This window comes from Sebastes fasciatus, chromosome 19 (assembly GCF_043250625.1).
Source record: "Sebastes fasciatus isolate fSebFas1 chromosome 19, fSebFas1.pri, whole genome shotgun sequence".
Lineage (NCBI taxonomy): Eukaryota > Metazoa > Chordata > Actinopteri > Perciformes > Sebastidae > Sebastes > Sebastes fasciatus.
In genome coordinates this window covers 7144943-7167651 of record NC_133813.1, presented here as the reverse complement: position 1 = coordinate 7167651, position 22709 = coordinate 7144943, and the positions used below count along the sequence as shown (strand labels likewise).

At 40.9% G+C, this 22709-nt stretch overlaps 1 protein-coding gene across 2 annotated transcripts; it reads right to left on the bottom strand.

The window, feature by feature from the left end:
* Window positions 1-660: 660 nt before the first annotated feature.
* dennd1a (DENN/MADD domain containing 1A) lies at window positions 661-20462 on the bottom strand. Of its 2 annotated transcripts, XM_074618246.1 has the most exons (23): window positions 20276-20462; window positions 17220-17284; window positions 16124-16167; window positions 15760-15809; window positions 15134-15253; window positions 14752-14821; window positions 14191-14271; window positions 13949-14002; window positions 12677-12787; window positions 11676-11776; window positions 11148-11193; window positions 10896-10997; window positions 10669-10794; window positions 10224-10325; window positions 10057-10144; window positions 8552-8592; window positions 8209-8280; window positions 8059-8115; window positions 7667-7819; window positions 6992-7056; window positions 5908-6045; window positions 5348-5594; window positions 661-5088 (listed from the first exon to the last, which is right to left on the bottom strand). In XM_074618246.1, the coding sequence occupies exons 1-23, from the start codon at window positions 20290-20292 to the stop codon at window positions 4021-4023; spliced, it is 3018 nt and encodes a 1005-aa protein (XP_074474347.1). In that variant the 5' UTR covers window positions 20293-20462; the 3' UTR covers window positions 661-4020. The 2 variants fall into 2 exon arrangements, with proteins under 2 accessions (XP_074474347.1, XP_074474348.1); XM_074618247.1 differs by lacking the exon at window positions 5908-6045 and having other exon boundaries at window positions 20276-20461.
* Between the last annotated feature and the right edge of the window lie 2247 nt (window positions 20463-22709).

Sequence of the window (22709 nt, the reverse complement as noted above, 5' to 3'; positions counted from 1 at the left end):
TAACGAAAAAATAAATAAATGTCATTAACTATCACAAAAATAATTTTAAAAACAAATGTAGCCATTAATTGATCAAATTTGACATAAATTGATATTTGTTTTAATTTGCTTCTTTATTTATCATTGTATTAATTCCCTTATTTACTCCTGTTTAATTTTCCTTGTTATTTATTTATGTATTTATTTGTATTCATTTTCAAATGTACTTATTTATGCATTCATTTTTATTTATTTTTTATTTATGTTTAAAAGTGTGTATTTATTTATGCATTTATTTATATATTCATTTATAGATGATTTTCTCTTTGCATTTCACCTCTTATTTATTTCCCAAAACTTATTTTTCTTTTGTATTCTTTTCTTTATCCATTTCTTTATGCATTTCTGCCTGATTATGCAAATGAAGGGGCGGTCTCTCAACGTGTGTCATCGGCCATCATACAGCGGGTCATCGTCTTGCTGCTGCTCCACCTGCCGCTGCCTTGTACAGGTACAGGTTTGCAGATCAACCGTCTGAAGATGAACTGTTTGGAGCTCAGACCAACAGTCAGTTTCCTCCCCAAGGTTTAGCTCGTTCAGAGTGGGGAACCTCCAGGGCGATGATGCTGCAAAACGTGCCGCGACACGTTTCCCGGCGCATTGCTACATCTAATGACATTATTTATTTATTCATTGAGTCATTTATTTATTTATTTATTTTTGATTTTGGCAGGTTTCGTCCTCCGTAAAGAACAGGGGTTTACAAGTTCAAATAATCAGGAATCATTCAGGGACCATATACATTTCCATATTAAATGTCATGGGAATATAAAGCAGTGGACAAGATATCTGCACCAATAGACAGACAGATGGACATGGACATTATTGGTAAAAAAAAAAAAAAAAGTAACAAGGTGATGAATATGTCCTGCGTAGATCAGCACAATTCAGTCAGTCGTGGAAATTTAATCAAATGAAGCTGACATGTTATGATGAAATATTTGTATTTAAGCAAGTGCAATAGGAGACTAGTCACCAGTCTTTAATCAGTCAGAGAACAAATAAAGTGTCATCTGTACACACATACACATACACACACACACACACACACTCACACACACTCTCTCACTACAGCACTTTGAAGCGTTTAGGACTTTTTGGCCACACATGAACACAGCAGATCGGCTGACACACTGTTGGAGAAGTCGGAACAGCTGAAATAGAAACTGTTGGCAAAATCGTGAGAGGCATTAAATCTGTTCTCTACGCACAGTACTCCACACCACAATGTGTAAGCAGCCTGTAACTCAGTAGCTCAATCACTGTCATCAAACACAAAATAATAATTGTCAAAGGCAAAAAAAAACAACAGAAGGAAAATTAGAGTGCATATATTAGCAGCGGAATTGGCAAAAGAACCCTTTAAAACAACAGAATATACAATAAAGTGTTTCAAAGTCCACATATATATTTAATTCGACAGAAATGTTTAAAACCATTTTAGGGACATTTACAGGCTATTCTTAAAAGTTTCTTTTTAAAAAAAAGAAAACAGTAGGAGGCAACACATTTTCACAGGTCAGTGTGAGACGGGATTCATCATGAAGGCCAAAAAACAACAAAACAATAATACTGTGCGTGGAAGCTACCAAAAATATCAACGGGTGAACTAACTGCATGATAGAGATGCACCTCACGTTGCAGCTACGGTACCATGATGCCATTAGGATCAACTATAGCAGACTAGCTACTGGCTAAGTTGACATCATTAAGACATATGCTGTTGTGATTGTGACATATATCCTCTTTCAGGAAAAACACTGCGTGCTAGTTCTAAAGTTATAAATCTATACTGAGCAGCGCTACGCTAACGTGGTGGCAGTAAAGACAGGTGACGGGTGAAAGAGAGGCTGCTGTGCAAAGAATTTTGTAAGCGATTTGTTAGTGAGTGAGTTGAGAACTGTTGGCATCTGAATATCTTGAAGCAAGGCCGGCTTTGAGTGTGATTTCCTGGGTAGAATGGCGGGAAAAATGAAAAAAAATATCCAGATTCAGGCGATCCTTAGACAGGTACAGGTGAGTTCCAAGTGTTCACTCGCAAATTTGTTTACCAGACACACACTCCTGTTTGTCATTGGTCAGCAGCAGAGCTGACGGTAGTGGGGAGGGAGGTGTGTGTGCGTGTGTTGGGTGTCACCACATTCCTACATACTAGATCAGGACCTTCTGTCACAGTAAATGATACATGATGGGTCCTGTTCAGACCTGGTATTAACACGCTTCCTCAGTGATCGGATCACAGGTTGACAGCTTTAGGTACGTCTGTTCACACCCGATATTAGATTGTCTTCACATGAGTGACCACTTGTGATCCGATCTCACTTCCTCGCTCTTTATGCAAATAAACACGCAGTAAACACGAGACTAATACAGCAGACATTGTGATGTAATATTACAGGAATGTCTGTAGTAATATCCTACATATTCATGAATTTGGGTACATTTTATTGACATTTTTATAACATCAAAATATAAAGTTATTGTACCAGTGGTATTCACATGAGGAGCACAGAGACCATGTGGATCCCAGCGGGATGTCAATTGACAGGCGCTCCTTCAATGTGGCCATATGTGGCCCAGACCACCTCTGAATGTGGTCTGAAAGATCGGATCTCAATGCGTCTTGAGTGCATTCACACCTGTATTTAGAGCTGCCCACTTGTGATCCGATCACTGAGGACGCGTGTTAATACCAGGTCTGAAAAGGGTCATTGTCTCTGATGTACTGCATATGCACAACACACAAGAGGAGAAGAAAAATCATATCATTGTAGTCAAAAACAAAAGTAATAAATCAATAAAAAAAACAGTACATATGTGAATGTACCACTTACAAATAGTGTTTTGCTAATTAAAGCTATTTATTTGACAGTTATGATCTCAGCTCTGGTTAATTTGTGTTTATTGGTTATAATGGCAAAGTGAAATGTATCGACCACTGGGGTCAGCAACAGTGCAGCCAAACAAACTGTTGGTCCAAGAGCATTCATTATGTCACGTCGTTTAAATAAAGAAGTCAGTCAACAAAGCACCTTTAAAGTTACTACAAGGAACTTTCATTTTGATTTTGATGGCGGCCCCTTGCGGACAAAAGCAGTAGTGTTTCCATGAGCGCCGCCACCTTGTGTCGTAAAGATCTGCGGCTGCCAGACTCCCTTTAGAAAACCTCTCATTTTACTGCAACCGTCTTCCCCGCTCAGTCCTGGTTCTGGTGGGTTCGGGTGACCTTACTAGAAAATATCGTGGGCTCGGGCGGGCGGTAGGGATGTGACGGTGAGGAAATTTAATGTTGGGTTTAAAGCTGAAGTAGGAGAGATCGGAGCAAACATGATTAAAAAAAGTTATTTTTATAAAACGGTCGCTATATCGTGACAGTAGTGCATGAAACAGGTAACCTCTGGTGCTCCTAACAGCATCTGCAAGATTTCACAGACCGGAGGAAAACAACCAGTAAGAGCTGATGTGAGGTCTGCTGTCCAGCTGCTGTCTATGAGAGCCGGCTGTCAATCACTCGCGAACTCCAACCAAATGATCAAACACGGCCGCGCTGATCAAATATGAATCAATATTATGTTACGTTAATGCCTATTTCTGACCTCAAATGTTTTCAGAATCATCTTGTAGTGTACTGATTAGATTTTTTAAAGCCTGAAAACAGAGCCATGAGGAGGAGCAGAAGTCTAGTTTTCTCTCAGAACACTTGAATCACAATATGCTGAAAGGTTATTATGGAATTTTTGCCCAATGATGCCAAAAATATACTGCCTACTGCCACTTTAATGTTATCTTGCAGAGGAAATAATGTAAGCCCAATAAGCTAATGTTAACTAACTCATTTTAAGCTATTATCATGATTGTGAGTTGCATAAGCAGAGTAGCGTGTATCAACGCCGATGCAGTATTAAATGCGATAGAAGGTCCTGATACAGTTGTGAGGGAGTTGTGACAGAGAGGAGCACATCAGTACATATTCACAGGGTTTTAGTCAAATGTTTCCCACCTCCTCCGAAGGTCCTCCACCTTCTTTTTTTGGGGTGTAGCCGGCTTGGCCATAGTCAGCAGATCCCCAAAAGGATCCTGAGTCTTCTGGCTGTCTCCCTCAACATGAAGTGGCTTTGCCAGTTTGTTCATGGCTGTACTGGGGACAGACGTAGAGTCCGCGAGACTGGAAAGAGCGTGATTGCTGGCAGAGAAGTGAGGCAGGGAGGTGACGGAGGAGGAGTAGGCTGACTGGAGCAGTCCGTAGTTGGGTGGCAGAGTTGAACTGCCGGGTGAATGCTGTCTGTAAGAGAGCCCCGGTAGTGTAGAAAAGGACTGTGGCTGGGCCGGAGTGTGTAAGTAAGAGCCCGGTGGAGGCCCGTAGACCATATTGAAAGGATTCCCACTTACAGTAGGTGAGTAACGCATTTGAGGGGAGGTGTGCTGCAGAGACTGGGCAAAAGGGTTGAGTGATGCGTGAGGATGTAGTGGGAAAGGAGGCAAGCCTTGTGGGTAAGGCCTGGGTGGTAGTGTTGGTTTGCAGGAAGATGACGACACGCCGATATCTACCCCGTCACTCAATGACGTGGAATTGATGGGTGCTGATCTGTTAAGGGGGTCTAGAAGACTCATCAGATCTATACTGTCCTCAGAGGCCTTGATGGGCTTCAGCAGGTCTCCATCTGTGGTCATGCCCAGGGCTTGCCGAAACTCCTGTCCCCCTGAAGTAGTCCCTCCTTCACTGGCTCCCGCTGGTTTAGAGCGCAACTGGGCCGCGGGGGGTGCCAGCACAGAACCGAGCTCGGGCGTCTTCCTTCCGTGGGGACGTGGGATGGTGATGTTGCCGGAGGTGGAAGGGTCCAAAGTGTCGGGGCCCGGGTCGGAGCTTTCGTGGCTCGGAGAGTCCATCTTCACGGCAACCTGGACAGGCGGAGGTCTGTCGCAGGTGGGCGGCACACAAACGGGCAAGGCTGTTTCGTCTTGACCTATACCCCACAGCTTGTTGTAAGGGTTGGGGAGCTTGAGGCCTGGAAGCGTTCGCGAGTGTTCACCCAGACTCAGGTCCATCCGCTGCAAACACAAGAAATAATTCAAACTTTAAAAAGACCATACCAGCCCAGTAAATCTGCCTAAAACTTATATTACTGACAACCATTTCCTAATTCATGCGTCTTTCCTTCCTTTTCCTACCTTTTCCTACCTTTTCCTACGTTCCAGGGGCCCACTGGATTCAGTACAATATCAAAACATAGCTAATGCGTCACACACGTCAGCACTGATTTTCATTAAAGTTACTTAATTTTAGCTACAGAGCATTTGGACGTCTGACCTGGTAGGTGAACTTTGCTTGCAGCTCCTCAGAGATTTTGGGAGTCCTCAGGTCCTCCAGACTTTTAGCCAAGGTCATTGGTAGGCTGTCAGGCTCGTCCTGGCAGCCGAAGATGTCGCCCAGCAGGTTGACGTTGGAGAACCTCTCATTAACCGGGCTGGGAGGGGCAGTGTGACTTTCTGCCCCAAACCCAGTATCGTCCACATCTATCATCTCAACCTCCTTCAGGGAGCGGTACGGTTGTGGCCTGCAGGGACAGTGTTTGACTTGTAGTTATTCACTTCATGGCTACACAGTACCCAACCCAACCACTGACATTTTACCTCAAATAAAGATGCACCTACATTTTTATTCTTGTGTTTCCATTAACAAATTTTTATGTGCATTTTCCAAGTTATATCATAATTTTATGCTTATCCCTCTAATCGAAACCTAATCCCAGGATTTTTATCCTGCATGTGAAGCTTTAAAAACACATGAACACACATGCCATTAGGAAAGACAAAGAAAAGAGATGAGAAAGGAGTCAATAGTGCAAAGGCAATCAGAGAGATGCGTACAGAGGCGACCACTCAAAAGGGACGGAGAAGAGCAAGCTGTCAGGAAAGCCAGAGATGGAGTCATCGTCGTACTGGAGCTCGTCTCCGGACGAATCCTCTGAGAGAAAGACTGTGTAGTGACGAGTAGGACGGATAGAGCTACGGCAAGAAGAAGGAAGACAGGAAAACAGGAAGTTCACAGCTGATTACACATATATGTTAATGAAGTCCGTTAAAAAAAGAAAAGAAGAGGGAAAATTCAGAAAAGGACGGTTGAGGATTAGTAATTTGAAGAGTTTCAACTTTAGTTTGTATTTACATACGGTGCATTAGGATTAGTATGTTACTGCACACTTCATTTGAATGAGCCCAAAGGAAGCAGCTAGCTGAAAAAGGAAATTAGACACAATGGCACGGACAAACAAACCAATGAAAAAAAATTGGTTTAATTGAGGAAAGAAATCCAAAAAAAAGAATCTCTGTGTGCAGTTAATGCTGCTCATCTCCATTATCCTTCAACTGTAGTGAATAATGTCACTCTAATATTGGCCACTTTACATACAAGCTGCATTTTAAACTTACTTAACCTTCTTCTGATAAGTGAGAATATGTGATTTCAACTTTAGGGTGCTCGTCAGATATCAAACTGAAAATAATAAAAATCCTCAATAATCAAGTTTGCATTCGATTATCTACTGATGTGTTTTTTTTCTTGTTGGTATGGGTTAAAACATTATTTACGTCACGTATAATAGTACTGTATCATAGATATTTTCTATCATATGTTCTTATTTTGTATTGTCTCACTCTAAAGTAGCAACAGACAACTTTTCCAGAGACTTTATTTCAGACATCTAACCAGAAACCCATTCAAAAAAATCCATTGACTTCCAGACGAGGGAACCAGAAATGCTAAAATGCTAACTCTTTTCCGGGTTTTAGGACTCTATATGGACTTGTAATGTTACATTTCTTGCTCTCCTATCTGCAGTTTTTAACCCCTCTACCTTGAGTACATGCATTGGCAATCTACATATGTTATTATATTTCTTTATTGCATCATGGACAGTGGGATATATAATGTATATAATGGAGGTAGGCTTACTGGTCAACGCTGCTTTCCAGACTCACATTGCTGCTCGGTCTCTTCAACAGCATTGGTGGCCGTGCCTGCAGAAGAGAAAACACAATATGAGAAAAAGGGAACACAACTAAATTTGACATACCTACGTCCACATCAGAGAGACCCACAGGGATTATCTACTGTAGCAACACTTAGAGACATTTTATGGGAATAGAAAAAATTAAATTGTGTAAAAAAATGTGCAGTTGACAATGTGAAACTGTTCAATTGGTGCAGTGCAAAGAATTACAAGAGAAATAAAGTCAGTCCATCATGCTATTTTTGAACTAATCCTAACTAACTAAAAAACTGACAAATCAATCATCATGTTGATGCAAAAAAAATCAGAAATATAAATATCCAGTATTGCCAAAAAGCAATCCTGCTCATTAATTTGTGACATTGAGGAAGGCCCACCTATCAACACAGTCAGCAGGTGGAGCTGCAGCAGTGGCTGCTACACACAGCTCATGGAGAATATTAAGGTTCTTTAAAATGCTTAAAGTTTCAGTAGGCAACAATTTTTTGGCATCATTTGGGCAGAAATACCATAATAATATTTCAGCATATTGTAATTCAAGTGTTCTGAGAGATAACTAGACTTCTGCAGAGAGAGAGAGAGAGACCACGTCCCCGCCCTGCCATATTTCTGCCCACCTGTCCAAAATGCACAGTGATCGGCCTGTGGTCGTCCAAGGTTCGCAGCGCCCCCTCCCTCCTCACTGCACTGGTGGAAGAGGGGAAGCCTGCTGTGTTGTCGTCATCGATGACCGCTGACCCTGCTGTGGAGAAGCCGTTTTCTGCCTGCTCCTGTAGATGGGGGGGGGAAGAAGGAGGTGGAGTTTGACACAGGCGAAAAGGAGTGATGGCGCTGCTCAGTTAAGGTAAGTCAGGCTAGCGTTTAAGGTATTTTTTTGTGAGGGACAGACCAAGAACTGTCATCACCTTTGCTCCTGGAGCCAAGATTGAAACTCTCAAATTTACAAACCAGCAGAAAGAACAGCAAAAATTGACCCAGAATGGCTTTTCAGCAGTGTAGCCCGACATACCTTCTGCTTAAGCCGGCTCTTGACTTCCTTGATACGCATTTTTGCATGATCCTTAGCCTGTCAAACAAACATAAAAACAAAGTCAGATCATTGCCATTCTAGCTAACAGTTAATTTTCTAATGTGTAACAGGAGCCAGAGACGTGCTTACAAACTTGTAAGCGGTCTTCATGGCAGGGTTCGCCCTGGTCTTCACTGTGTTGATGATAGCCCCGCCTCCTTTCTGTCAGAAAACATTGAGTCAATGTTGAGAGGAGATAGCGAATTATGACGATTTGCTCTCAGAAGGCAAATGGACAAACTGTATGCGGACATGAGTAAAGGTCTAAAGCTCGCTAGCAGCACCTAGAGGCTGCTTCATCCATTACAGAGGCAAAACCACACTTTTAATGGAATTAACTACATATATCTTTAGAAATACCAGAAAAAGCATGCAGTGTATTCTTTAGGGTAGTGTGCTGTTGGTGTAGGTAGAAGCATTCAGACTAGCTCACCTTCACAGTGAACAGCCACTGGTGGTAGGTCTTGTCACTGCCTGTGGGGAGGTTATAACAATAAAAGGTCAACGTAAAAGGTCAACACATATTGTTTCAGCAATAAGGAAGTGTTCAAAGTCCATTGTTTTGTCTTTTAACTTCCTGTTTGGACCAGAAGTTGGAATGTGTTGTGTTAGAATGACATCTGCTGCTTGTGATCTCCTCATGACTGCAGTTGATTAAATATCGGAGCAGATTTATAATGTGACGTACAGCATGAACGACTGACAGACTTTCTTCTACAGCAGTCTGACAAAACAACGATTAGTCCTCCCATTCAGCTCAGGGATCAGCTGATATTATTATTATAAAAACAGTCTTGTTGACTGAACAGAGTGTGTCGGTATTCATTTATAACAATATGGTATCAAACAGAAGTTGTCAGAGTGGCCGCTCAGAAGCGTAAAAATCAACGATCGTTTGTGAAGAATGCAAATAATATCAATAACTTCATACCACTGTAGTGATAAGTTAATATCAGGTTTGATGGTCTTTTTAATCTGATATCTGTGGTGGATATGATGGTTTTCAGGCGAGACTTTTGACTTGTATTTACTACAGCCAGCAAAAGCAACAGTCAAAACAGGAAAGGGAACAAAGAAACAAGATTCGGTCAAAGCCGAGTATATGGCTGGACCGTGTATGGTCAGTCTGTGAACTTGTGGCTAAATTGATACACAGATAGTTAGTGGTCATGTCTATAATGTTAAATGTAATGGTGCATTAGATAGTCTCCGTCCTTTCCATGCTTCCAATTCGATGTCTATGTAAGCAGCTGTGCAAGGCATTCTGGTAGCGTGGCGGCGCGATTTGAGAGAACCTCATTTCTATAAAGTTGAGGTCAAGGCAACTTCATGCAAATCAGGGGCGTCCGGGATCGTTGCGACCCGCCACCTCTTGAAACTCCCTAGAAAAAGTTGTCCATCCAAAATAAACTGCAACTGCATGGCTTATTTCTCGCATAAAATATTTTCAGAAAAACATTTCGGTGAACTGTTTTCGTGATGTAAGGGAGGAAAGTTTCCAAACGAAACGCTACGTTGGTTCCGGTTTGAAAGCAGATCACAGCAGCCCACGAGCAAAGGACGAATACGAGGCAAAGCGTTCAGTGCCTAGTGCCTTGTGTCGCATGGCAGCCAATCAAGCATCCAATGCTGGAAAGCGAGGCGATCACTCATCCCCTGAAAACGTAAATAAAGGACTGTTCCCGCCTTTTCATTTTGAAAGAGAAACAGCCAATGAGGAAACTCCAACACTCGGCCGACCATGTAACTTTATCACTCAGTCACTCAGTCACTCACTCCGTCACTCATACTTTTGCGTTTGTAGGGGTGGCCCTCTGCGGTCCAGCCAAAAAGTGTCTGGGCTTTGCATGGTCTGTTATTTTTCACGCCGAACGCAACAACACACTTATGGACCCAGTTTATAAGTGACACACAAACACATCATCACTAGGGACTCACCTGCATATTCGCCCATGCTGATCTCCTCCTCAAAGTCGTCACTGAAACCCTCTCCTGCGTTCAACAGGTCCAACCGGCCGTCAATGAACTGCAGGTAGAACCACAAAATGTATTGAGTGAGTGTAAGAGGATGGGTGGAATACAGATGTGTGCGTATATGTGCGTACCTGTTTGAAGAGCTGCAGCTGGATGGCATTCAGGAGGAACTGTCTCATGGCACTGGAACGATGGTTCATAAAGGTTTCCTCATTAAATGTTATTGGCTCTCCCTGAAAATGCAGGAAAACACACCAGCTGTCACAGTCCTGTACAACTCTAACACATTCAGTATTTTATATTCAGTGTCCAGTCGCCCTTCGTGACCTTCGTGACATTGGAAACTGTCACTTTAGGCTCCACATACATCGCTAACCCGCTAATCTCGCTTCGTAGTACACCCCTCTGGTCTTTGACCTTGTAAAAATGTTGTTGTCGTCGATATTGAAGGATATGGGCATACCCATGTGACCTTGGGTGTGCCATCATACCCAAACTCACATGAAAGGATCAATTCTATCATTTTTTCTTTGTTCCCTTTATCCTTCATGTCTCTGGTCTACAGTACGTACTGACCGGCTCGATCTGCAGAGCGTTTCTGTAGCTGCCGAACAGAGCCGCCTGACTCCTGAGGAAGGCTCGAGCCACGCCGTCCCCAGTTGTTGTTGAAACCTTCCTCAAACGACTCTTTAAAGATGAGACCTGCGGGGGAAAATGAAGTCACAGTCCTTTAGAACACAGTTTTATCTGTCCATATTTATCTGTCCATAAAACAAATTGTGTACTGTGCAGTAGTTCCTCACCACATCATTGGGCAGGGTTTGGAGGTCATCAAAGGGTGTTTCCAGGGTGTTTGTGTCCACATTCAGGACCACCACATCATCCAGAGCCATCCCTCGAACTTTCTACAAGCAAGGGAAACACAGAGTCCACTGAAGATACAAAGTGCTTGTAAAAGACAGGTGGGTGCTATGCAGTTTTAAAACCTGTCAGTACCAGAGGAAGAAGGGTAAAAAAGTTCGCTGTAATTCTTTGTGGCAGTTATAGACACCTACCTCCATCAGGCTGGAATGTACTCCGATGAGGTAGGGCATTGGGGCACTGAAAAAAAGAGCCAGTTTCATACATTTATTCCTGAGATAATAGCTGGGTGTAGGTTTTTTTTAAAGTTAATGTTATTGACTATACTTTAGCACTTTATAACCTAAAATCTTAATAAAAAACCATCATCAACCATCATCATAATCATTATCATAACATGCAGACAAAACTTTATCAAACATATAAAAAGAATAAGTTTGAAACCATGGTGCAGATGAATGTAGGAATATATATTTGATTTGTGTCTTTTATTTTATTTATTTATTTATTTTATTTTTTTGTATTTTATTTGTATATTAGGATTTTGTAGATACTATTTTTTAAATGCATTCATTTATGTCTTTTATTTATTTATTATTATTTTTTTATATTAATATTATTTTGCATATAGGAGGTTTATTTTGTGGACCAAAATGTGACAATGTTCATGTAAAAAATCTATAAAAGAGGTTTGGAGTGTATATGACAGCCAGCATACTCACCAGCAGTAGTCTAATAGATGTTGAGGCAGGACAGGAATGTAAACATGTTGCCAGTGCATTGGATATAACATGGCTGTAGACCCATGGACACAAGCTGTTAACTGTAGACAAAGACAGATATCAAAATACATGATATGGGATTTCACATTGTGCAGTTATTTAAACAGCTGACAGTTTAAAATACAATTTATGCTAAAATAGCATATAATGGTTAAAATAGGGCCCTTAGGCTTGAGAAGCGGCTGTGCGCTGCTCTTCATCAGAGGTGGAAAACTAATAGAAGACACTTCTGATCAGGCACAAATCTCACCGTTGTGTGACTTATTGTCTACACAAATGTAACCTGGTAGCTAATGTCATGATTCAGGGAGTTTTTTAAAGAAATTTCAAAGAAGTTATTTGCTAATAGATTAAATATATTATTATATTATTTAATGTATTAAATAAATTACCAGCTAAATAGCGGAATATAATTATTAAATGTTTATAATAAAGTAAGTTTCAATACATTTTTAGGTAAATATTGAGGTAATTTGGCAGTAATTTGTTTTGCATGAATACAATTTCAAATTCAGGGTTTGGTACATTCAAGGTCAGGAGAAAAAACACCTCAAACATTTCATTCTAAAGTATCAAAATCACATCGAAAAGAAAACATTTTGTAAACTCTTTTCAGAGAGGTCACAGGGTAAAAGCTGGTCTTGTAAACTCTAACAGACCAACTCATTACTGAAAGATTTAAAGGGGACATATGCTCATTGGGTATGTATGTTACACAGGAAGGGGATCCAAATCTGATTGGCTTGTTGAATTACATATTTTCTGATTTAGGCAGCCCACAAAAAAAACTGACTGGGTTGTCTTATTTCACAGTTTGTGGGTTGGTAGACACTCCAGATAACCAGATGTGTGAGCACAAGCACTGAAAAAGTGATATGTCCCCTTTAAAAAGAGACCAGAGCCGTAGAAGAGAGAAGAAACAGGAAGTGGACTCTACTTACAGTGCTTAGTTTGCTACAGCAGATGAGGATTCGACGTTCATAAAGCATACTAGCGTACAGATGAAGCATGTTATTGACATCTACTGCTACAAAGTACTCTGTTAGGTTTCTCTGCAAGGGTCAAACACAATAAGAGAAAAAAACAAATGGGAGTTAGTTGTGAGGGTAAAAACCAGTGGACCATGATTTAGTATGAATGGTATAAACTTTGGTTCAAGTCAAACTTAGTATCCAGTGGCTATTTCAACTGACAAGTGCTAAACAGCAATGCATTTTATTTGCAATCTGGGCGGGTGAAGGCTGCAAGTTAGAAGAAGAGTTCTCATACCTCATAATTACAGCATAGTAGGCCAAAAGTATGACTTGTTATCTCATTATTACCATTTATTACACCAAAAATGCTAACTTTCTTGATCAAATGCATGACTCAGTATTTCATCATTTAGATTTAATCTAATTTTATCATGTATTTATTTATTTTCACGGTGTCAAATTTGCCTCAGGTGATAAAATCTACATATTGTAAGTAAGTGTTCATACAGATTTGTATATATAATACAGTATCTGTTAGCAAAAGATTTATACTACCCCTTCTACAGGCTACTTGCCCCCATTCACATCCATTCATACTCCTGCACTATGTGTCATAGTATAGGTCTTAGCTAGCAACATTTAGCTTCACATAAATAAACTCCCAACATTTTGGTCTTAAAAGAATACTGCAGGGTTCATTTGGACTGGTGTGAAAGCTGTCAGTCAAACCCTGCTGTGGCCCAAACAACCAAACCAAGACCAACTGAAAAGATGAAAATATTTCGTCCTCCATGGGGAGGAAAGACAGAAACGTTTGAGAACCACTGGATTATACTATATGAGATTCCTGCTGTTTGCCTGCTCCACTAGTTCTTCCTCATTCTGGATATTACGCAAGCATTGCGTTACGCATTGATAACGCAAGCATGTATAATGTATTTGCAGTTCCAAAGTACAAAATGTACTAGACAAAAGATTTTTGGGGCATTTTTTGTCTTATTATTTTGCTAATTTAATGGTCTGTCTCAGAATAGAGAGAGAGAGAGACAATAGGGGGAAAACAGCATGTAGAACCTTCATATTTTCACATCTAACTCGCTGAGTTAAGGGTTTATTTTGACCACACCAGAGTTGGTGATTGTTGGAACAGTGGAGACTAACTAAGACAGTTTTGATGAGATTTTCTTTTTTGTTTATGCGAAGTTTGAACTGACGTTTGACTGGGATGTGAACACTCACATTCTCAGGTATGCTGGGGAGTTCCCTTGTGTCAGGCACAGTGAAGAAGGAATGCTGGAGAAAGCAGAAAACAAGAGTGTCAGTGCTACTTTTAATCATGACAGTGTGACTTCAATACTGAAGTCTCATATGTTAACAGGGTGATTCAACTATCAGTGACATTATTTTTTTGGGGAGGAAAACAGATAGCAGTATTTCCAGTTTAAACTGAGCTTGATGTGATGTGGTGAAGTCAGACTCACCACACCGAGATGAACAGGGACCCCGGGCTCAGGGATGGGGAGCGTATGTAGTGACACCAGGAACTCTTGCCATTGGCTTTCCTGAAACATTCAGAAGATCATGAAATGGCCAGTTAAAAAATGCATGACCTCATGCAAGAAACAGAAACACAGCTCCAAAGTCAAATGAGTCAGTTGGAAGACAAACTGCACAGAATAACTGCTGCAAAGTCATACAATGACCTTCTAAGGCGTACAGCTTTTTGAGAAGAAGAGACATTAACATGCTGCTATAGTCTATAACAGGAAACTGTTTGCATGTAAACTCATTTATTAGTGTCTGTTATTGTTGCCATTTTCCTAATTCTTCATTATCTGAAGCAAACGTGACAAATCTGGGTGAACACTGCAGCTAAAAAGAAACGCAGCTCTAAATTTAGCTCAAAAGCAAAATACTGATGAGAGCTGAAATACAGCCACACTTTCAGTGAAGACACTAGTCTACAAATCCCTGACTGAAGTAGAGAAATCTGATACAACACAATGTCCCCATAACAAGACAAGTCACCTGTCAGGACTTACCTGGCCTTTGATGGTGTAATCTGCGACGATATTAAGCAGCTTGTAGAAGACTTCAAACCAGGGCAGGTAGCTGAAAAACAATGTTTTAAATATGTTTTAAAGATGAGCTTTACATAGTTTGTGAGTGAGAATGTTGGTACTGTAAAAGGTTTTTTATAGTCAACATCCTGATTTTCAAATTATTGTTTTAATAGATTTTTTGTTTTTAATATTTAAAATATATACCAATAAATTCATAGAGCTGATGGCCAGATTGCACACAAAAATCAGGCTAAATACTGTAGGTGCTTTCCTTTAACAAAACTCTTTTTCTATTTGGTACTATAGCAGAAAGGTATTCGACTACCTACCAAATACCTCCTGAAGCCAGGGGCAAACTCACCTGAGAATGCAGTAGCAGGTGTGGGCACCTGAGGAGAGGCGACAGAAGCCAAATCTCTGTTTGCTCTTAATGTCAGTCAACACAAATGTGAAGTTCTGGCCGACCTGGTTGACTGTGAGACTGCAGGGTGGGAGAGGTTCAGACGGCAGAGAGAGAATGAGAGAGAGAGAGAGAGAGGGGCAGACAATTATAATTCAAAAAGTCCTTTTATAAACAACTACAAAAGAACACAGTGTACATCTATTAAATCAATCGAAAACTTCAGATTAAAAGTAATAAAACATGGATGTAAAGTAGTTTACATCCATGTCTTTCCAAAATGTCACCACTTCATCTTTTTATCCTTTTAGACATTTGTATGAAATTGTCATAATAAGCATATGAATTCTTGAGTTACCAAAAACGTGTTTTGTGAGGTCTAAGTGACCTTTGACCTCTGACCACCAAATTCTGATCAGTTCATCCTTGAGTCCAAGTGGTGGTTTGTGCCAATACGGACGTACAACCCGTGAATATAAAGCCTCTGGCCGTGGCTTTCGCAGGCACGGAGGCATAAAAATACTAAGTAACACAAACAATCGTGTGTGTATGTGTGTGTGTGTGGGTGTGTGTGTGTGTGTGTGTACCTGTCCATGCTGAAGGGGAAGCAGAACTTGGGCACAGTCTGAAGAGTTTCCTGTGAGACCCAGATGACAGATAATAGAGCACAGTAGTATCATCAATCTGTAATAATAATGTTCCATAGCATTAAAGTGAAAAAAATGTTTGAGGGGCTGATGGGATGTGGAGGAACCAAAGAAAAACGTGGAAATCACTTGTATTTCCACGTTACCCAAGCTTCCTGTCTCAGACATAAATAAACACACAACAATGGTACATGCATTGGTACAAATGAAGCCTGTGTACAACATATGAGTACAAGAAACAAAGAAAGAACTACAGGTGGAAAAGAAACCAATGAATAACTGTGAGGAGGAGGGTGAGTCAAACCTGCTCTGTGTAGTCTTCAGGGTACTGTCTTCGCACCTCCGGCCCTGTTAAAAACGGACGGACATGAAATGACTGTGGAGATGTGAACAGGAACTAATGGAGCACATTTCTTTTTGACTTAAGACAATGGGCCCCATTTAAACATTCTATAGCGCATGGTCTGAAGTGCATGGCACATTTAAGGCGTGTCCGACTATACTTTTGCGAGTTAAGCGGCGCGTAATCTGGGCGCAGAGTAAGGCGCAGGGGTTGTATTTAATCTCTTAATTTATCATGTAGGTGCTGGTGTAGCCAGCGGATATGCAGGACAATACTTCCTTTTCCATGCGCTGCTCGTTGTTTACAGTCCAATTAGCAACTTGAGACGAGAGAATAAAGTTAAGAGACGACGTCTACGACCTGATTTTTTCACAAAGTAGCCAGTTTACAAGCTAATTCCAATCATGCATACCATACCATAAAACTCCTGTGCATACTTTTCATTAATACTGATCTATAAACGAGTCTTCGGTTGTATATAAAAAGACCTAAGTGAATGTGTGAAGCTGTTCTGTGAAGCAGACCGAAACAAAACACAATCAAGACCAAATGGTTCCACATTTAAAAACAGCAGAGGAAGTCAGACAGAAGATTTGCGTGTCACAGTAGAGATGGATATGGCATCTTAAAGACTGAACAGGAAATGATGACAGGCGCAAAACTCCAACAGGAAGACGTTCTCAGAAATATAGCCGACAACCCTTTCCTCAGTACCTAGGAAATTAGTCACATGTTGCAGATGCAAAAAGCCGCCAACATTTATCATTTAGCTCTACAACAGCTTTTCCCAACCGCTTTGACTTACGACCATTTTACAACGTGTATTTGAAGAATTTTTTGCCAAGTTGCTGGTGTACAATTCATTATTTTAATAATAAATAACTTCACTAAATTTATATCTACAGTATGTATTTATCTGTTACATCTTGTTTTACATCGGTAGTACCTACAAAATTCGGTCATTACCCTTAAGTACAGAGTTCTGTAGTTCTGTTGCTTAAGAAAAGACGCATATGTAGTGCAGTTTTAGCTGTACCTCCAGCCTTCAGATACTTACCAGAGCTGTTTGTGCCTGGATGGGCGACCTCCAAATACACCTCAAAAGTGGACTCAGGGCTCTCCCTGGAACAGAGAATGAAAACTTATCATTGTGCTCTTTGCATGTTACGGACAAAATTCAGGCAAAGTAAGCATATTTATCATGTAGTGTAGCCTTCAACTTTAAAAAAAATTTGTTTATTTCAGACTTTACTAACAGGAAACAAGCTGTTACAATTATGAGGGGGTCCTTGGAAAATGTCCTCCCGTGTAAAGCATACCTGGCCTCTCAAGAGTTTGAGAGTTTTTGGTGTAGACAAATTTAACATTATCTGCTGTATGGAAAAGGCCATATACAGTAGCAGAGGTTTTTTTTTCTGAAGCCCGCAAGCTGCATTCATTTTGTATTTATGTAAGGGATAATGTACAGCGAGCCGGTCATTGTTGTGAAAGAATCCCCGACAGGACGGTGCTGCACCCCGAGGCGAAGCGGAGGGGTCTCTCATCGCCCTGAAAGGGATCCTTTCACAACAATGACCCGCTAGCTGTACATTATCCCGCTTATTACACAGCTACTTACTTAAGAAATCAATATTTTGACACAAAAAACGTCCGCCAGAGTCAGACATCAGAGCTGCGCCCATAGCAACGGTCTCTTACACAGAAATTACAGACCGCAGAACGCAGAGATTGAGCAATCAGAATCGAGTATTCAACACAGCCGTGTAATAATTAATTATAAAGATTTGTACCAGCATTGCATGCGACTGGCCTGCCGCTGTCCTTTCAGCACCACAGACTGTGCTCAGCTGTCTACACCAGACTGACAGCTATCAGAAAGAAGGTGTAGTGAACTGGAGGAGGCTGCTGCTTTCAGAGCAATACTGCTGTGAGCCAAGCTGCCTTTTAATAAAATTGGGGTAATCTAACTGTGACCAACAGTAAGGAATGGAGGTTCAATTTGAGAAACATTTACTTATCTAATGAATATGCTGTGGACAATAAAACTTGCTGTAGCCAGACTTTTAGAAAAATATATTCTATAATAATAATAATATATATTATATTATTATATTATTTCACTCTCCAAGACACTTACACCCAAAATATTATGGTGGAGAAAGATTGAGTCACAGTCACATTTAAATATCTTTTGTCAAAACAATAATCAGCCTTCTAACCACTGTGTGTAATTACAGAATAGAAACTGTTCCCAGAAACAATACAGAAGACATGACCTCTGTAACCTCAATGATAGCTAAGCTACCGTTCCGCCCTGTTAGGGTTGCATTTGACTGAAGCAATTCTAAGTCAACACAGGTCAGCTGCATACAAGGAAACGTTTGGTCTGAGGACATCTCACGTTAATCCAATAATTTGCATGCTGGTGTTTTGAGAATAAGACGCCGGCTTGTTTGACCACCAACAATAGATGAAACCAGGGATGAGAGCTAGTTAACGGGGCGTTATGGTGCATGCAGTCTCTGTCCAGTAAAAAATGAGAAATGAGCTAACGTTATGATTCATTCAAATGTAATCTTGAGAAGTGTAGTTTTTGCCAAGAAACTTGAATAAATGCAGTTGTTTGAAGGAGATGTTTTCACAGCATTATAAAATAGATAATAGAGAGGCCTGATTAACTTCCTAACAAAAATCAGTATGCAAGCAGTATTAAAGGTCCCATATCGTACTCATTTTCAGGTTCATACTTGTATTTTGTGTTTCTACTAGAACATGTTTACAAGTTCTAGTAGAAACTGTCTGCCTGAATATGCCTGTATTTACCCTCTGTCTGAAACGCTCCGTTTTAGCGCATTTTGCGGAATTTACAGAATTGCGTTGCTAGGCAACAGCTTTGGTCCATGTGTACTTCCCGTCAGCTGATGACATTCACATACACTGCAACCAGGAAATAAACTGAAACACATTTAGAATGTTTACGTTTAAATCTGTGTAAAGGGTTTAAATATTGTATATTTGTGACGGCTTGTTTCAAATGCAGAGTTTCTGATTACAGACTAGGTATATTTCCCTGTGGATTGAGCGTTTCGATACTTTCACAGTATTTATTTAGCACTTAAACCTGCTTTATAATTAAAAAAAAACATGTTTTTTTAAAATATGGGACCTTTAAATAAAAAACGTAAAGCGCACCAGTGCAACCGAGATCGAAAGTTAGTCTGGAGTTGTGATACAAAGTGTTTTTGAGAATCAATACAGTAGTCCTTTATCCCTTCTGCTGTTAAGCTGCTGAACAGACCATACCCATTTTCAAATGACTGTTATTTAGAGGAATTTTAACATATATTGTTCTTATATATTGTTTCTTATTTGTTGGCTTTTATTGCTATAATACTATATATTTATATGGTTCTTATTGTAACTTGTCCCTCCAACTGCCCCATGCCTTTAATATGTTTCCTTTGACTTAACTAATTATTGGTTGTCTGTTGTATGGATGAATGGATGGATGAATGGATGGACTAGGAATGCTACAAATGAATTGCCCCCATGGGGATAAATATATATATATATATATATATTCTTACAGACAATAGTACAGACAATAATGTTCCTACAATTAAACTATAATAACTCATCAGCTCCTTCCCCATAAATACACCACCAAAATGTCCTAATTTGGTTGTTGGTTGTCACATAGCCCTACAATATTTACACGAGGGGTGACATTAGCCCTATAGAGGACAACCCAAACCCTTGTTTATAGTCCTGAAAACTAGCGTCCGGTTTAGGAACACAGGTAACGTTATGTTTACATTAGCTGCAGCTGCATAAACAGAGCAGCTCACTGCTACACACCTCTGTTTACAAAGCTACACATGCATTATACTGTGAATGATTAGTAGAAGCTCAAAACACATAAGAGACACTTAAAAATGCTTTGTTTCAGTGGAGCAGCACCAGTGTTTTTAGATTGTGTCGCAACAAGTCAGGCCTCTCTCTCTCTCTGTCTCTGTATGTATCTTCCTCTCAATGACTCACTGTAACACAGCTAGCATGATGCTAACTATCAGTTAACCGTTATAAACACAGCAGATAAATAAACATTCTTACTTGATTCGGGACCCCATCTTTTCTATTCTTCTCGACCCCGCTGTTGGTTGTCTGTACCGGATAACAGTGCGCAGCCGCGTCCCTTACCCTGGAGGAGGTGTTGTTGTGTTTATCAGATGCTAACCTGTCACACAGAGCTGTGGTACAACGCCATGGTTCTGTCTGGCTACTACGCTACACACAACGCGTAGATCACGTTCTGCGTCGCGCTGCACTATGGGAGTTGTAGTTGTAGAGCAGAGGAGCTGTTAAGTATGTGAAGGAGCGAGCTGGTGATAGAAACTACAGCTTCCACAATACGTGTCGTAGAGGACGTTTGGGTCGCGTGATAAAAACATAATATCGGCCGATTTGATCGATATAGTTGCCATTATTTTAATTGTTAATAAATGCACTTTGAGGGGGAAACTAGTGGTTTGTAGATTGTTTTCACGCAAATTCTTTTTGGTTTGATTTACAGAAGAACTTCTAAAAACATTTTTTAAAAAGATGGAGATATTAATCACTTTTAACAATCCCAGATTTTTTTGGCAGATGAGATTTACATAATTAATTTGATATCTTTATTTAAATATCTTAGCAAAATATTATATACATAAAATGATATGGCTTAAAAAAAAAATACTTATTTTAAAGGGACCGTTTGTAACTTCTTACACGTATAAATCACCTGGGTCGGTGTCCCATGCACGCTTGCATGTGGCTACGCTGTTCACCCAAAACTCCAACACAAACTACCCAGAAGCACCAAAACCGCAAAGTTATATCTAGTGAAGCCAGTCGGTTAAACAGTGTTAGCGGTGGTCGGAGGATGCAGGGGAGACCGTAGCTTTGGTCCGCAGGGCCAGAGTCTCTGCTGTACTCTGCTCCTCTGCTCCTCTGCCTGCTTGCCTTCACTCAGCTCGCTCCACTCTCACGTGCATGCGTGCACACTACACACTGCAGAAGACTTCGTAGCTCTGAGAATATCTAGTGAATGGACGTTTGTGCAGAAATAAATGCTGCAGCTCCTCCAGACCAACAGAGGTTTTCCGTGTCTTGTGAAGTGACAGGGCTCTGCAGCGAGAAACGTTATCGTCTCTGACCGGGTGCCGGTGTCTCCCTCCGGCCGCGGTCGGGAGGCTGAAGCAGGAAAAGCCAACACTAGGATCAGCATTGATTCATGGAGAGACCTTTGTCTGGTCAGCTAACATTACTGCCAAGCAGCTGAAATATAGAGTGATATTGCGGTTTTAGCGGACGTGTGTCGCCTCACCGTTTTGAGCGATGCTCGTTCATGTCTATGTAGAGCGAGCACAAGCGCGAGCCCGACGCTGACTTTCGTTGACTTAATGGCCACAGGTGTTGCTGTTAACAAGCATTTCTGCTTCTTACAAACAGTCCCTTTAACAAACACATCTTGTATGGTTAATAATAATAATTATTATAATAACGAAGGTTATCTATATATAACACTTATCAAAACGAGTGCTCATCATGTGCTTTACAAGGTGGACATAAAAACAATAAAGGATAGAATCTAATGCCAGATACACGCACATTTCCACATATATTTACAAACAAATTGAAATAAATAAATTCCAACGTGGTCTGCAAACTACAATTGGCCTACAGATCGGATCTAACAGGAAGTAACTTTTTCTGTGACTTCCTGTAAATTCCGTGAGGGCTGCTGGAAACGGCTGAAAGGTGTCCGACTTGACCGCAGCTTTTTGTCTCCGCCCCCTGCTGCTGCCGCCTGATCTCATCTACTTTACAGGCGAGGCGCAGTTCATCTCGAACAAGCCTATTGTGTATTTGTGACATCATAAATGGACAGAAATCCTAACGGCTTGTTTCGAACGCACAATTTCTGAATATCGTTCTGTGTTTATTTCTCCGTATATTGAGCGTTTTGATCGTTTTAACAGTATTTATATAGCACTTAAAGGGACTATTTGTAAGATTCAGAAATGCTGCTTAACAGCGACACCTGTGGCCTTGAAATCAACGAAAGTCAGTGTCGAGCTCGCGCTACATAGACATGAACGAGCATCACTCAAAACAGTGAGGCGACAGACGTCAGCTAAAACCACAATATCACTCTATATTTCAGCTGCTTGGCAGTAATGTTAGCAGACCACACGAAGGTCTCTCCGTGAATCAATGCTGATCCTAGTGTTGGCTTTTCCTGCTCAGCGCAGGCTTCAGCAGCGGGGCTCCTCAACGAGTTACGTTATCGCCTCCCGACCGCACCCGGCAGCCGAAGACACCGACACCCGGTCGGTAACGAGACGACAACGTAACACGTGGAGGAGCCCTGTCACTTCACAAGACACGGAAAACCTCTGTTGGTCTGGTGGAGCTGCAGCATTTATTTCTGCACAAACGTCCACTCTACATTCACTAGATATTCTCATATGCGAACGCGCATGTGTGCTAACCCGTTACATTT